This window comes from Arachis hypogaea, chromosome 6 (genome assembly GCF_003086295.3).
Source record: "Arachis hypogaea cultivar Tifrunner chromosome 6, arahy.Tifrunner.gnm2.J5K5, whole genome shotgun sequence".
Lineage (NCBI taxonomy): Eukaryota > Viridiplantae > Streptophyta > Magnoliopsida > Fabales > Fabaceae > Arachis > Arachis hypogaea.
In genome coordinates this window covers 16,249,862-16,267,581 of record NC_092041.1, presented here as the reverse complement: position 1 = coordinate 16,267,581, position 17,720 = coordinate 16,249,862, and the positions used below count along the sequence as shown (strand labels likewise).

General features: G+C 28.8%; 1 protein-coding gene across 1 annotated transcript; it reads right to left on the bottom strand.

The window, feature by feature from the left end:
* Positions 1-13,992: 13,992 nt before the first annotated feature.
* LOC112805366 (uncharacterized) lies at positions 13,993-15,216 on the bottom strand. The gene is made up of 3 exons (XM_025847760.1): positions 14,700-15,216; positions 14,234-14,551; positions 13,993-14,144 (listed from the first exon to the last, which is right to left on the bottom strand). Exons 1-3 carry the CDS (start codon positions 15,214-15,216, stop codon positions 13,993-13,995), a joined length of 987 nt encoding a protein of 328 aa, XP_025703545.1.
* Positions 15,217-17,720: the final 2,504 nt, after the last annotated feature.

Here is a 17,720-nt window from a genome sequence, read left to right as displayed (position 1 = left end):
ACTTGGGCTTGTCTTTAATCACACTTTTCATTCAGCCCATTAGCTTTGTTTTGTTATTCATTCAACTTGGGCTGCCAAAATTGAATTATGGCCTGCAACATAACATAAATAATTAGCAATGTATACTTGTTAATTTAACAACTCTAATTTATTTATTTTGCCAAAAATAATGTTTGTCATCATTAATTAATTTTGTTAATTTCTTAACTCAACATAATGTTCTGTGAAGATTTAGGCTAATTGACTATAAGATAGGAATGAATGTATGAGCATATAAATTGATTAGTATTTAATGATAAATATTGAGTTTTGGTTTAGTTGTTGATGTTGGAATTGGAATGCTAGTTGATGACTTATTGGTGTTTGTAAAGTGGGAAAAGGAATGAATATGAGTTGTGGTGGTATGTTGGTGTATGTTGTGACTAAGGTCATGAAATTTAGGTATGAGATTATGTACATATTGATGTATAATTGATTGAAGCAGGTTGTGGATGACTTTGGTAACATAAATGATATGTGGCTATGTTAAATATATGTCATGGAAGTATGAATTGAGTTTGGTTTAATGAAAATTGAGGTTTGAAGCTTTTTGTGTAAAATTGATTTTTTGCCAAAATTCGGCGAAGCATAACTTGGCTTTCAAATACCCAAATGATTTTAAATTTATTTTATATGAAAATTGGGTCCGTAAAGTTTACGCTGTTCGAAGAACGGATGAAAAATGTTTTAAAACGAAAAAGTTATGCGCGTCGGAAGTTTGGAGGGTAAAACTGAAAATTCTATAGCATTAAGCATTTTGCTTATTCTGCACAGCTTGCGTACGCAACCACTGCACGCGACACGACCAAACTCTTTGGGTTTGGCTGCTTGCGTATGCAAGCAGTGGTTGTGTACGTGAACATTGATTTTTAAGGGGTTGGGATACTCACGTACGCGAGCATGGTTTTTCGCACGCCCACGCGTACACGTGGCACCTGTTCCAGCAAAAATGGACTTTGTATTTTTAAGGCAAATTTCAAACTTCTAAACTTTTATTTTCATCCTTTTAGCCTCAAATCATAGTATTAGCTCTAGTAGTAAGATGGAAATAAGGAATTGAGGTAACTTGGGAACGAAGTAAAGTAGGAAAAGTGATGAAGTAAATATAGAAATGAGTACATTTGGAGTGTATATATATGATACCATGGCTTATATAATATGATTATGCAAAGATTACAATGATTATGAATATTATTTGGCATTATACACTCAATTGATTTGAGATACGAGTTTCGTTGGGTAAAGTACGGTGGCTTGTCACCATGTGTTCCACGTCGAGACTCGATACTCTGTTGACCATACGACGTAAGATGTAACCGGGCACTCTAAATTTTTGGGAAGGTTGACCACCATTGAGCAATTTTATATATTTGAGAAAAAGCTATGCATATGGTTTAGCAACTTGTCAGGTTGGCTTGATAACCGACAGATGAGCCTCATCAGCCATAGGACAGGCATTCATCATGTGCATTATGTTTGCTTTGTTTGCTATGCATTATTTGGAAATGCCTAACTGAATATATTATGTTATTTGCTATATCTGTTACTTGCATTACTTGTCTCCTACCTGTGTTTGTAATTGTTTGTTTGTTTGTCGTTGTAAACTCACCGGGGATGGAAGAACGAAGGAAAGGTGAAAGGGGCTTAGTAATAAGTTTAAGTTTAAGCTAGACTTAGAACTCCTTAGATAACCACCCTTTTTATGGTTTCTGTTTAGTATTTTAAACTTTATAATCTGAGTGTCGCCGTTCTAGGATTGCCTCTGGCATTTTCCAGGACCTTTTATGTGCGTGGCACCTTACCATGCTGAGAACCTCCGGTTCTCACCCCATACTGTGTTGTTATTTTTCAGATGCAGGTCGAGAGACACCTTGCTAGACGTCTGAACTTCTGAAGCGAAGTAGTTTTTGGGTTTTATTTCGATGTACAGTTATGTATATATGTACTTAACTTTCTCTTTGAATAACTTGTTTATTTTACTCCTCTTATAGGTTTATGGAGAGTTAGAATTTTTGGCAATGTATTTTGGGTTTTGGGATATATATATTCTCCGATCAGCCTTAGCTTTGCAGGCTAAGTTAGAAGCTTTTTATTTTGTACTTTTGGCCCTCTATTCCCACTTTCTGTTTAGTTATACCTATCGTTTTAATATTTCTTCGCATGCAAGTTATCTTGTTTCCTGAGGGTTGCACTTTTTATTTTGTGAATTTTGTTTCACCTGTTTTTCAAGGCTCCTAGTGTATTATATTCTTTCTGCTATTATATGTATATATTTTATTTTAGAGGTCGTAATACCACACTATCTCTGTTTTACGGCTTAAGCGTAAAGCTCTGTGTAGTAAGGGTGTTCATGGTTTTGTTAATCCAAAAACCAAACCAATTTTTTGGTTAACCAAAAATATAGTCTTGATTATTAACCAAATTGGTTTTACATTATAAAACTGGTTATTAACCGGTTAGTAAAATTCAAAATCGGTTTTTAAAATAAAAATTGATTTTTAAAAAATAACCGGTTTTTATATAGAAAAGTTGGTTTATACATCAAAAAATTGGTTTTTATTCTAAAAAATTGGTTTTTACACAAAAAAAACTCCAATTTTTACCTTTTTTAAATTAATTTTTTAATCTAAAAATTAATTTTTTTCTTTCTAAATAATACAAATAACATTTGTAAATAATGAAATCCCTTCCATTATAAATAGTAATTACTTTTCTAAACTTTAGGTGGCAACACTTATCACATACACCAAAAACAAAGAAGGTATAAGGCACATTAGGATCAAACTCTTCATTCCCAATGGCACTTCAAAAGATCTCTTCAATGATAGAAAATTTCTCCTAAATCAAAGAAACCATGCAAAATTCCAACAGCACCCAAAACTATACAAGAAATTCACTGTGAATATAATCCCATTGAAAAAATGACATTCCAACTGCTATAATTGTTGACACCAATATCTCCATTTAAAAATGACATTACAACTGCTATAAGTTGTGCCTCAAACAAACCAACATAAACATAAGCATAAACATAAGCAAGTCTAATCATATATGAAAAAGCAAGTCTAATATCTTTACTACCTAAGTGTTTAGAACATAACTAAAGAAAACATAAATAATCAAGACTTTTTAGTCATCTTCAAGCGCAATTGAACCTGGACCCACTGAACAAGTAATGTCCTCTAATAAAATCAAATCTGCACAAAAAAAACTATAATTATAAATTAAAAAAAGTTATACAGACTAACAGAATAATTTAATTAATTGTATTCATCATTTGAATCTACATAATTAATTTTATTCAATTTACCTTGCTCGACCTTTTCAAGCTCTTCGAAATTCTCAGGTGCAAGAGAAGAGAAAAAGTCTCCTTTAAGACAATCTTCGGTACATACAAGGGCTTCTACCATTTTAGGAGTCAATGAGCTACGATATTGATCGATGATTCTTTCCCCTATACTAAAAGCAGACTCAGAAGCTACTGTTGAAACTAGTATAGCCAATATGTCCCGTGCCATATTTGCTAGGACGGAAAACCGATTTGAGTTAGTCTTCCATCATCCTAGAATATCCAAGGGTTTATCATCTGGCTTACAGTCTTCATTCAAATAACGATCAAGCTCAGATTTAAGATCGGATTTGCGACCGATTGATCGACGATATAACCCCATATCATAAATGTCTTTGGCTTTATCACTTGCACTCGGTTGGGATAGGGTATCATCTGCACCTTGATATAAATTAAAAAGTGAATGAAGACAAGAAGACAATTCACGGCCCACTTTCACACCAAAAGAATTAACTAGGCACCACTCAACATAATCCAACTTATGGCTGGGATCTAGAACCACGGTAATTAATAACAACATGTTAATAGTTTTTGCATTTCTCCTGTACTTGTTGTATTTTTCTTTCATCTTACTTGCCATAAGACTTATGCTCAAATCATCATCATCACGATATTGTTGAATCCTCTTTTCAAGAGCAAACACTTCTTTCATGTATAAGTTACTAGTGACATAAGAGGATCCAGAGATACGAAGTGTAGCATTGTAAAACATCTCTAAAAACGATAAGACAGACTTAGCATAATCCCAATCTTGAATTGAAGGTACCCTTCTTCCCTTGTTTAATTTTTCAACAAATTTTTTGTCTTGCATCTTTAATAACTCAAATGCCTTCTGATATTTTAAGGCTGCTATTAACATTAAGTATGTAGAGTTCCATCGCGTTTCAATATCTAGGCAAACAAGAGTCTTATGTAGAATATTCTCTTGTGCAATACATGCCTTAAACCTAGTTAATCTTGAATTTGAAGATCTGACATACTTCACAGCATCTCAAATTTTGACGACCGAATCATCAATCTCCTTCAATCCATCCTTCACAATCAGGTTTAAAATATGCACACAACACCGCATATGGAGCTACTCTCCATTCAAAACTGAACTCTTCCAAAAATTGAGTCTTCTTTGTAAATACATAATTCCTACGTCGTTAGACGATGAATTATCAACTGTCAAACTTAAGATCTTGTTCAACTTCCAGCTATTCAAACAAGCTTCAACATTTTGAGCCATAATTTCTCCTGTGTGGCCGGTGACTTGGATTATCTAATTCAACATTATAGTGCAGCCAAGACTTAAATCCAAATGAAAGACTTAGGTGTCTCATAAAGTGTTGTACAAAAATTCGAATCTCATCAAGTGTTGTACAAGAATTCGAAACTTGAGTAAGTTCAAAAAATGTAAAGATTATCTTATTCTTTTACCTCCAAAATTATCGACTTGTTACAATAAACCAATCTAATTAACCACTCATGTTGTGAGCATTTTCCAATATTATAATGGAAATTAAAATCCAGCCACATACCAAAAGAGTTGAAAAGAAAAGAGAAATAGAAGGAACATGGATTAATTTGGTATTTCGGATATAATTAGGAGTTAGTTTTAGGTGGAATATCATAAATTACTGCTTTGTAGTTTATTAGAGATTTAGTTAAGATAAAATGGTTATCCAATTTTAGAATTGGTAATGTTAATGTGACAAAAAAAAAAAAAATTTATTTTATTTATCATTCATTAATTATTATAACAATTAATAAATACTAAATAAAATAAATTTTGATTATTTTTAATTAATTTATTTTAATTACTAAATATTATAACACATTTCTTTAATAAAAAATTTAGTAATTTTTTCATATATTATTTGTGTAAATTTTGCGTTTCTACTCGTAAGTTCTGTTTCTTAACAAAAGAAAAATCTAGACGCTTACTTACCCATATAAAATAAATAAGCAAGCAAGCCTATAAAGATTAGAATGACTGAATTACCCATCTCCTGATCTAGCTGTAACCAATTCGGCTTGATTACCTTTCAATCCCTAAGCAAGAACAAATTGAATAGAATACTAGAAAAATAAAAGTAGTAATAATTTTATATAAAGAGTGTACTCTCCTCTTAATGTAAAAAAAAATAATAGTGAATATATAACTCAGTTCTTAACAATTACTTCGAAAGGATTATGAGATTTTTAACAAAAAAAAAAACACTCAATCCAATTCTTGAATTTTATTTTTATGGGACTGATTAGTTTTTGTGCAAAAAAAAATCAAAAAATAAAAACATTACCCCAGGACTAATAATCCCATAAAACAAATTTTAGAAATCGAATTAGATATTTTTTTTATTAAGGATTTTGTTGTCTTTTAAAATAATTATCAAGAGAGTTTAATTTTTTTTTTAAAAATAATACGTCTACTTTCTTTTAATCTTATCGTTAACCTCACTTCTTTCGCTCTTTACTTTGCATTGGTTCCCACTCTTCATATACAGATGCGTTCATGAAAAACAAATTAGGAGTGGATGTGATTGTAAACAATATGTGTTGCTATTGCATGTGGCTCAGATTCTCTTTTCATATATACGAGCTCAAGAACGTGTGTGTTTGCAAGGGTTTGAGCAATTTTTGACACTCATGGTCCCACATGCATTATTGTCTTGATCCTCTCTTTTGATAACTCTTGCAATAGTTATTATTATTAATGAATTAATGACGGTGAAAATTCTTATTGGAGCGTGGAAAGAAATTTAAGTGAAGTCGCAACCATTAAATTCGAGTATATTATAGTATGTATAGGGTCAATGATGATTTAGTTCTTGTCACTCTTAATTAGGGGTGGAAAAAGGCTAGACAGCTTGCCAGGAGCCTGCAGTTTGATCTGTATTTAGTTTGACCTGTTATAAAATATGTATAGGTTTAGATTCTTTTAAAAGTCTTAATACATTAATAAGTTAGGTCCAGGTTCACTAATTAGTTTTATAAACTTGTCAGGCCTGTCTAGATCTATTAAAATATAATTAAATATATAAATAATTATTTATTATTAATAAAATTATGAGATATTTTAAATTTTATATTTTATTATAAATATTTGTATATATTTTAAATATGTTAAAAATTTAAAATTTTTTATAAATATTAAATATATGACATATTACATATAACTATTTTTATTAAAAAATAAATTTTTTAAATAGGCCAGACCAGACTGAATAACAGGCTAGACCTAATACTTTATAAAAAATCTATAACAGACTGCAAACCAGACTCAGACCAATCAATTATATGATAAGACAGGCCTGTTAAGAACAAAACCTGGCCTGACCTGACCTGTTTCCACCCCTAATCTCAATGCAAGCTGCTTCTCTCTTCAATAAACACAATAACAAAGGCAACGAGAAATATGTACATGATGGAAAATTGTATTAATATATTTTTGTATATATCTACATATAATCTGCTTGTTGTATGCAAGGTAATTAAATGAGAGAATCATTATTTATTTAGGGTGATTTATATGGTATAGAGGTATTTTTACAAAGATAGAACAAAAGCAACTTCAGGTTGACATGTAACAGAAAGAACAAGAGACGGATTCCCAAGTTACGAAGCAGAAGTAGATGGCTCCGTAGTTGAGCCGCGCAGCGCATGGAAGATCCCTTAAAAGAATGAGAATAAGAGATCACGTCATTAATGGGTAGAAAACAGTGCTATAATAATATTAAAATATAATAATATATAAAAAATAAATCATAACTGTTTAACTATAATAATATAAAATATATATAAACTAAATATATTCTAACATGTATAAAAATAATCATTAAATATATTCTAACATGTATAAAAATAATCATTAAATATATTCTAACATGTAAAATAAACATCAAAGCTAAAATAGGAAATAAATACAAGTATAAAATAGGAAAGTTTGAAATTTATAATTAATCCAAGAATATAAATTTATATATAAAAAATAATTACAGATATAAAATAAAAAAATTTAAAAGATATAATTAATGGCTATAATTAATATAATTTATAGGTTAGATAATATTTTGATTTGTTTAACTTTGTTTTTTTTTTTTTTATAAAAGATTAATTCAAATGGTATCATAACAAGAAAATTTTAAGAATATAATTAGGGACGGTAACACTACTCGAATTCGTGGGTATCCACTCCCGTTCTTACTCCCGTTCGGGGTAAGTTTTTAGTGGAATGGTGCGGGACAGGATCAGGTTTAGGTAATACTTGCTCCGATATATATAATATATGTAATCTATTTAAAATAAATTATTAATAATATTGTATCATATTAAAATTTTTATCTTAATTTATATTATGTATGTGATGATAGTTATATAAATTTTAAAATTTAATTTTATTTGTTGGATTTTAATAATTATAGGAATGAGTAGGGATGGAGCGGGTACCCGCAGAGCGAGTTAGGGTTTAATATTTTACTATCTACGAGTAGAAGTGGGACAGATTCTATGCGGATTATTGTAGGGTAGAGCAAGATCGATTAGGGCAAAAATCCTACCTTACCCATCCCACTACCACTCCTAAGTATAACGGCCGACATAAATAGGCACATGCTAAACAAGCATGGTGGAGAAGAAGACTGGTTATTGGACAAAAAAAAAAGGATATCATATTCTGATTTCATAGTGATGTATTCCAGAGGTTTGAAACAATTCTATTTATTTGAAGACATAGATTAAATTTTTTGTTGTTTAAAAAAATAGGGATCCTACACATCCATGTAACCATGCAATCAAGTTGCCCAACACAAAAAAAATCCAATACCATTAAATGAAACGTGAAATACACGCGCTCAACACACATAAAATCGTCCTTGCATAACGCTTCTTCTCTTCTCTCCCATGCTTCTTCTTCTTCTTCTTCTCCCATGCTTCTTCTTCTTCTTCTTCTCACAATTGTTTACGCACGGAGCGTCTTTCTTCTTCTTCGCCTTCTTCTTTGCGTTCCTCCTCCTCTTTCTTCTCCTCCTTCTTTTTCGCGTTCCTTCTTCTTCACGTGTTTTCTTCTTATCGTCATTCTTTTGTTGTTGTTGCTGCTGTATTTTTGTATTTTTCTCCTTTTCTCTCTCGTGAAGAAGCAGTAGAAGATAAAGAATAAGAGTTTTGAATAGTGCAGAATAAACCGAACACAGTACTCATGGTGAAATAATTGTACAGTACTGAGTGAACGAAATATAATCCATTATATAAAATCAAATTCAAACAGCTTTCTGCAGAATGAATTGAACACAGTACTCATGGTGAACCGAACACAATACTCATGGTGAATTGAACACAATACTCATGGTAAAACAATTGTATAGTACTAAGTGAACGAAACATAATCCATTATATAAAATTAGTACACCTCCGTCCATTTAATTCAATTCAAATTCAAATAACTCTGCCTACAATTTACATATTATCAATTCAATTCAATTCAATTCAGTACACCTCCGTCCATTTAATTCAATTCAAATTAGCAATTGCATTTCATTCAATTCGATTCAAAATTGAATAATCCAAACTTTGTCAATTTGATTCGTTTCAGAAGAGTAATCCAAATCGCTCTCCATTCAACTGATTTGAAGTTGAGTCATTCATTGTTTCGATTCAGAAGTGCAGATCGAAGAAAACGAAGAAGAATAGGAAGAAGATAAATGCAACATAACCATATCAAAATAAGAAAATGAGAAGATGAACGCGACCAGAGGAGAACGACGAAGACAATGCAGATCAATAAGGAAGAACGCGAGCAGAGAAGAAGGTTTATGTTGCAGCAAAAGATTTACGTTGAGCAAAGCTTTAGGTTGCAGCACATTATATGTAGCGCGTGTATGACAAACGAGTGAGGGGTGAGGAACGCGCGTGCAGAGAAAATCACTTGGTTAACAACCGTGTAAAAAGTACATGAATAAAAAACTTTTCCATTAAAAAAAATGGGTACACACATTTTCTAATAAAAATTAAGACATTATTTTATTGTATATTATATATATTTTTAATTAATTTAATTTTTTTGAATTTTTTGTTAGGTACTTTTGGTTATTATTCACATTAATAAAAAATTAAATTGAGCTTAATTTAAAGTTAAATATGTTAATTTTTATTAAAAATACTTTAAATATAAATAAAAAATTAAATATTTTTCGTACATTGCACGGATAGATACACCAGCATATACCAGCATTATATAAAAATTGAGGTAATACATTTAATAATAGGACTGACATGACAAACTGAAAATTTTTTTAATTTATTTCTTTTAACTTATTAAATACAATTTATTACGGTAAAAATTATAGCTAATACAGTGCACTCTGAATTATACTTTTATAATTGGTAAAAAGTTCAAAGTAATTAAAAAAGTTAAATAAAATTGGATAGTTAATTTTTTTATTTGAAATCTTTTATTAATCATATAAATGTTAGGTATAAAAGTGAATTTTAATCAAAGAGACTAAAATAAATATTATTTAATTTTTGTAGAAAAAGAATATATCATTTAATAATCATATTAGATGTACACTAAAATCAACTATCAATATAAAATATATATTAAAATATAAAATATATATTAAAAAATAAATAATATATATTTATATATAAATATATAATGACTAATTTTAATATATAAATAATATTTTTGAACATTTAAATATCTTACAAGAAAAAAACATCATTTTCTCTTTATTAAAACGTTTTTGAATTTGACTTTTCTAAATACATGTTACTTGCTTAAAATAAAGTGACGTTTTTTTTTACTTTTTAAATAAAAATAATATAATTAAAAAAGCAAAAATCTTGACAGAAAAAAATATTCAAAATTAAAATATTCAAAATTACATATGATAACACAAGATATCTTAGGCAAAACCAAGCCTTGTTTAATATACTCATTTGGTTTAAGTATTAGTGTTTTATCTATTTCTACTTTCAAGTTTTTACTGAGAATTAGAATAAACAACAAATATTTTTCTTTAAATTTTAGGTTACACTATAAAAAAGAAAAGAAAAATATTGTTCTAATGTTTGTAGGTTCACACCCTTCTTTGTACCCTTTCCCCTGCGTTAAGAAAGAAAATCGCTTATGCCTAGCCAACTAGCTAAGCCAATTTCCTGCGCTAGCGCTGCATGCCAAGCTGCTCCACAAAATGCACGTGTCGCAAGGAAAGCTACTCTATGAGAATTTCTATAAATTTAGATCTGTATTGTAGTGCGCACTTTATTTAGAGGGCAAGGAAGAAGTAGTGGTGGCCCCACACTCAACCAATATTGACCACAGCACTTAAACATCTTCGCATGGACATACATGACTTCACATATCTTTGTATAAGCTAGATTTAAATTTACATCCCTCTCCCTATAAATCAATCAATAAATAAATCATATAAAAAAGAATGGGGAGTGAAAAACCAATCAAAGAACAACATTAACATGACCTACACAATTAATATAATTTGGAGAAGAAAAAATCTAGAAAACTAACTACAACCTAAACCAATTCAAGTCAATCATTTATGTTTTTAGTTTGGAAATTCAAAAAATAGATTAGTAGAATATTATTTTTTTTATAACAGATTTTTTATTTTTAACTAATTAACTCTAATTGACTATCTTTTTTAATTGGTTTTTTAACAAAATTATTATATATATATATATATATATATATATATATATATATAGGCTGCGTCTCTGGTAGCCACGTTAGTCGTGGCTAGCGGTGGCTATAAGATAAGCATCTAATGAGATACTGACACATAGTTTTGGAGTTAGTTTCTTTAAGGCGTGTTTAGCAAATTAAGCACCGATCATATCAAAATGAGTGAATTTAATTTTCACAAGTAGTTTTTTTTATTGGGATTTTTTAAAAATAAATAATTTAAGAAAAAATTTCAATTTTCTCTTCTACGAGATGTTGAAATGATATTTTTCTCATTCCTATTTTATAAATGTATATTCTTTTTCCTTCTAACTTTTAAAAAATCTCCTATTTAATTTAATTTAAATTTTTTGTGTTAACTAATATTAACTTTATCTATTTTTTAAGAAAAAAATTATTTTTTAAAAAAAATATTCATTAACAAATTTTTATTTTTTATTATTAATTTTGCTTACTAAAATATATTTTAATAAATTATTTTTTTATTGACTAAATTGTATTTTTATCAAAATACTTTTAAAAAAAATAATAATTAAATTATTTTTTTCTAAAACATATATCCTTCAATAATTTTTTAATTATTAAATTATAATTTTATTAAAATTTTTGTTAACAATTATTTTTATATTTTACTATTAATTTTTTGATATCAATATATATTATTTTAACATTAAATAAAAAAATATTACCACTGTTAATATGTATAACAAATAATATATATTGATATTGAAAAATAATCTTACTAAAATTTTTTATTTAATGTTAAAATAATATATATAAATATCAAAAAATTAATAGTAAAATATAAAAAATTTGTTAACAAAAATTTTGGTAAAATTATAATTTAATAATAACAAAATTATTGAAGGGTATTTTAGAAAAAAATAATATAATTGTTACGTTGGGTAACCAGAGGTTAATGAGCTGGACTCGTAAGGTTGGCCCAATCGTATGAGGGGGGAAGCCTTTGAGCGGGTTTGCGCCTTTTGAGACTCCTTCCGACTTGCGAGTGTGAGTGAATGGGGGGTGGTACCTGTAAAGACACTCTGATGCCTAAGTTAGCGAGAGTGTGAGCAGGTCTTAGAGAGTATTGGGACTTAGAGATACCTGAGAGGTGTCAGTGTATTTATAATGGTGAGCCAATAACCACCGTTGGAATAGTTTCACCTTTTAAGGTGGATAACCGTCCCTTTATCTTAGGGAGGTTGCGATATGGCTCATGGAAGTGGGTTGAGAGATCTTAGGGGCAGTTATCATCTGCCAGCTAACTTTTGCTCCCAACTTCTTTAGAGCAAGTCGTGTGGAGCACTGACTTCTTAGGAGAAGGTCGGTGTTCTGTGAGGCTCAACCCCGTGGGTTGGGTCTGTCGTTTGTTAACGGATATCTTAGTAAACAAAATTTAATGATAAAAAATAAAATTTTTGCTAATGAGTGTTTTTTTAAAAAATAATTTATTTTTTCTTAAAAATAGATAAAGTTAATATTAGTTAACACAAAAAGTTTAAAAGGGATTAAAGATGAGGTTTTTTAAAAGTTAGAAAGGAGAGGAATGTACATTTATAAAATAGAGGAAAAAGAAATGTCATTTGAGCATCTCATAAAGGAGCGGAGTAGAATTTTCTAATAATTTAATTATCGAAATATGTAATTTATAGCGTATTTATCAATTTACTTCACATTAATTTATCAAGATAATTATAAATATATTTCGTTTACCGTGTAAAGGAGATATATATATTTGTAAATATAAAAATATAATTTTTGAAAATAATTAAAAATTTTAATAATTTAAATTGTATCAAACTCTTAAAAATGAAATGTTTCAAATAATAAAAAGACAAACAATTTTAAATAATAGAAAAGATAGACAATTTTAAAATACCAGGCAAAATAGGTGATTTTAATTAACTGATTAATAGACGACTGGACGCATTATATAATTTAAAATTTTTCATTTAAAATCAGCATACTATTTTCTTAAAAATTAATTTATTTAAATTAAATTAATATTTAAAATAATAAAAAATGATAATTAAAATAATTAAATTATTTATTTTAAAAAATTCCCTTCCCTTATTTTTGTGAGTTTAACTAAATGGCAAAACTAAGCATGGATCACGGACATTCATAATTACCGTTTTCATTAGGATGATAGAGAGTTAGGTGGTTTTTCAAAACTGGAATCCTGTAACAGTCAATCTAGCACGTATCGTTTTATCATAGGTCAAACTCCCATAGTCACGCTAGTCACATATCGCAGCTAGCCATCACAGAACGCACCATATATTTTTATCATAGGTCAAACTCCCATAGTCACGCTAGTCACATATCGCAGCTAGCCATCACAAAAATATATATATGTTGGTGGAAAAATATAAAGCCAGTAAAACTTTCTAATCGAAACTACTATATATAGTAGCTATTTACAAAGTCTTTTATGCGAAGCTAAAGCTTTGTTTACTATAATTTCATCAATCCTTGGTTTCCACGTATTTGGTGAGTTAGTTTCTTTCGATCAGCGTCATAAATATACTACTTACTTTATTTAATTTGGTAAATTTTAAGGTCGTAAAAATCTGACCGGTTATTAAATTGGTCAGATGATTAGTTTAATAGTTCAATCAAAGTTAAATCGTAATTGAATCAATTTAATTAAATATAGAATAAAATTATAAAAAATTTAATACACAATTTTAAAAAGTTAAATTTAATAATTTTTAAACTAATAAGATTCAAAATTTAATAATTTTACAAAATGAATAATACGTAATTTATCATTAAAAGGTTCTAAACAACTTTAAATATCAAAATTTATAACTAAAAAAATAAAAACGCACATAAATGACAAACATAATGTTTTGCAATAAAAAAAAAACAATATTCAACAAATAATACTTTAACTAAACAAAGACACTATTCATCAGAAGTCATAATCATCATTAAATGTTCCGATGTCTCCATCATAAACATGTAATTCAAAGCCAGCATCTTTAGAAATACCACCAAAAGAAGTATTTGAGGATTCAATTACAACATCAGGCATATCCACTTCAACTTCCATGTCTCCTCCATCTAATAAAATAGAAAGAAAACTCAACAAAAAATAAATATTAATGACATGTATTTTTATGGAAGGAAACAAAGTTTGCTATGTCACTCACTATTAGAATACGAAGGCATAGCATTATCAGTGTATATTATACTTTCAATGCCTTCAACATCTCTATTAGTAAATTCAGGATCATCCTCATCTGTCATTACCCAAAAATCTACCGTGTCAATGCTTTGAATGTCAAGTGGATCATAATTCATCTTCTTTCGATGCAACCCAGATTGAAGATGTAGGTTATAGGTGACATAAACAATGTCACTTAATCTTTGATACTCTAACCGATTTCTCCTCTTTGAATGGATTTGTTCAAAAAGACTCCAATTCCTCTCACATCCAGATGAATAAGAGGTTTGATAAAGAAGACAAACTGTCATTTTTTGTAAATTAGGAGTACTCCCACCGTATAACCTCCATCATTCACCTACGTAAATATAAAAATCAAATACTTTTTAATGTTTATCACCCAACATATTAAACTTTTAAACTAAACTGAACTTGGATATGAAATAACTTACCAGGTTCGAGTCTTGATATCGCTCTCTTAGCACTTTCTCTCCCAAAACTTTTTTTACAATCTTGATACCGCTGTATCTCTTGCATTGCGACAACTGAATCATCACAAAGTGTTTTAACATCAAGCAAATTAAGTAAAGATCTCAAAATATTTGCTTTCTCAACAAAATCTTCACTATAGAAAATGCCTGGATTTAAAAAGTACGCTGCCGCATGGAGATCACGCTTCAAATGCTTATCCCACCTCATTTTCAAGATACTCGTGTATGGCGTATAAGCAGCTTTTCGATTTCTAAACATTGTCTTGATAGCATTTTTGGCTCTTTGTATGCTTTCATACACGATTCTCAAAGAGGATTTTTCATCAGCATCAACAAGCCTCAACAACTTAATAAGAGGACCAACAATTTTCACAGTGGTAACACAATTTTGCCAAAACTTACTATCCAAGACAATTGAACTAACAATCTTTTTATTAGCACTTTTGGCTAACTTATGAGAAGTGAAATATTTGTCCATCATCAATGCCTGCAAATCTTCCTTGTGATCATATATACTTTTCAAAGTAATGAAAACAATGGCAAAATGTGTGACTCCTGGTCGAACAATTTCTGTCTAACTTTTTTTTTCTAAGCCAAGACAATAAGATCAGATGATTATAAACAAACACAGTCACTTTTGAAACATGGAAAGTAAGGTGAGCTATGTGAGGAATACTTGCAATGTCTTTTAAAATAAGATTGATACACTAGGCAGCACAAGGAGACCAAAATATATTTGGGTATTTTTCATGAATAAGTTTTTCAGTAGATACATAATTAGCAGCATTATCAGTGACCACATGCACAATGTTACTAGACCCAACCCACTCAATAACATCACCAAACAAATTAAACAATGCATCGACAGTTTTTATCACATCAGAAGAATCAACAGTCTTAATAAATGACATACCACCAGGACAATAAACTAGAAAGTTAATTAAAGTTCATTGTCTTTGATCAGTCCACCCATCTGCCATCAGCATACAACCGGTGCTTTTCCATGAGTTCCTATACTTTTCAACAAGCAACTTACACTCTCTCTTAAGATCGGCCAACAAATGAACTCTCATTTCATCATATGATGGTCCCTTGAAACCAAGTCCAGTTGCAGCAATACCATTTAATGTAGGTTGAAAGTAAGGTTATTGAATTGCATTGAAAGGAATACATGCATCAACGATCCATTTGGCAAGTCCCAACTTAGCCTTGTGCACAATTTTTTTACTAACCAAAACACTTTTCAAAGTCGATTGAGATCCTGGAGTAGTCCTTTCTTTAAATTAACTTTCAGTTTGTGTAGCTACTATAGCTCAGCAGCTTGTACAGGGTTAGGCGATGCAGCCTCTTGTGCATGTGTTTCTCCACCATAAGACTCCTCTTCAATTTTTTTTCCATTTTATTTTTTTTGTTTTCTATCAGAATCCTTTTGAATTGAAGTTCAACTTCTTCAGTGATTTTGTTACATACTTTAATTTGTTCAGAAATTTTCGCAAGATGATATTTCATCCTATATATCCCCCCTCCATTATAAGTATTCAAACAAAAGATACATGTATATTGTGCCTTATAATTTTTATCATACTTCACAGTGAAATATTTTTAAGTCGGGTCAGATTTTCCTCGAGAAGAACCTGTCTGAGTTTGAAACGTAGATCATCGCCGTTCTTAACCGAGACTCAGGTTAAGCTCCGTCTCGAAACCTTGTGAGATTCTTCTACAGTATTATGTTGTTGTTGCTGATCATTTTGTGACTGTTCTATTTAAATTCAAAATACTAGTAATTTAGAATCCAAACCAATATATTAATTCAAAATTCATACAATTCATATGACATTTAACATAATTAAATTTAGCAATTTATCTAGTTAATTCAACAGAACAAAATTAAAAAAATCAAAATAAATTGTTTAACTAAAGAGAAATTAAGACTCTCAATCTATCAATTCAAACAAAATAAAATTATCTTAATTTGTGTGTGCATAATAATTTTAAATATATATAATAGTACTAATTTATTTAATTTTATCATTCATGCCAAGATAAACTTTCATCGGGTCTCTTTTCCTCAAAATTATTGAAAGATGAAAAGAATTGGAGGAGTAGGGTAAGTAAAGTAATAGTAGATCAACTTTGACATATGAACCGCACATTTTTCATCTAGAAATCAATAAACTAATAGTAGCTATAATTGAAATAATAAAAAATTAGCTCAAATTCAATCTAAAATTATTTTATTTAATATTTATTATTAAAATAATTATATAATTTTAAATTAAGAGATATATAATTATAAATATTATAGATATAAAATTATAAATATTATAGTATATAAAATAATTTTAGATATTATTTTTTTAATATTATATATAATATTAAAAAAATAATATTTATATATAATGCACGTAGAACTTTTTCGATTTGTGTTAATCTTCATTGAGACGCCCACGAGCTTTTATTGTGGTTGATGTTATATTGTTGGGTGTGTGACCTAGGTTTAATATGACCAACTATTATATTTGAAAGTAAACTGGCAATCTAATTGAATAAATAATTTAAATAAATTAAAAAAAAGGTTTAAAATATAAAATTTTTAATTATAAATCAGAAATATTTTAAAGTTATAATGTTTGAAGAAATGAATAAAAAAATACAATTTTTTATATAAGAAAATAGATATTAAAATAATAATAATAACAAATATCTTTTAATAAAATTTTAATTCATAATAATTTTGACGATAATGTCAAAAAAAATTATTATGTAGCTAGTGTTTAGTATTTAATTATGTATGATATGATAGGTGTAAAAATAGAAAACAAATATAAAATATATGACATGTATGTTTTGTTATTTTATTTTATTTACTATTCTTACTAGAATTTTCTCCTCTTTTATAAGGTTGAGAACTTGCTTTAACAATTATAAAAGAAAATTAGTAAGTTATATATATAAAAATAAAATCACATAAAAAAATAAAAT

Excerpts from the sequence above, each read along its gene's own strand:
- LOC112805366 (XM_025847760.1), bottom strand. The coding sequence starts at position 15,216 with ATGGACAAATATTTCACTTCTCATAAGTTAGCCAAAAGTGCTAATAAA. Across the intron at positions 14,552-14,699 it reads GATATCAAGACTCGAACCTG|TTTGTCTTCTTTATCAAACC; the intron begins GTAAGTTATTTC and ends AAAAAATGACAG. Across the intron at positions 14,145-14,233 it reads TATGCCTTCGTATTCTAATA|ATGGAGGAGACATGGAAGTT; the intron begins GTGAGTGACATA and ends CTATTTTATTAG.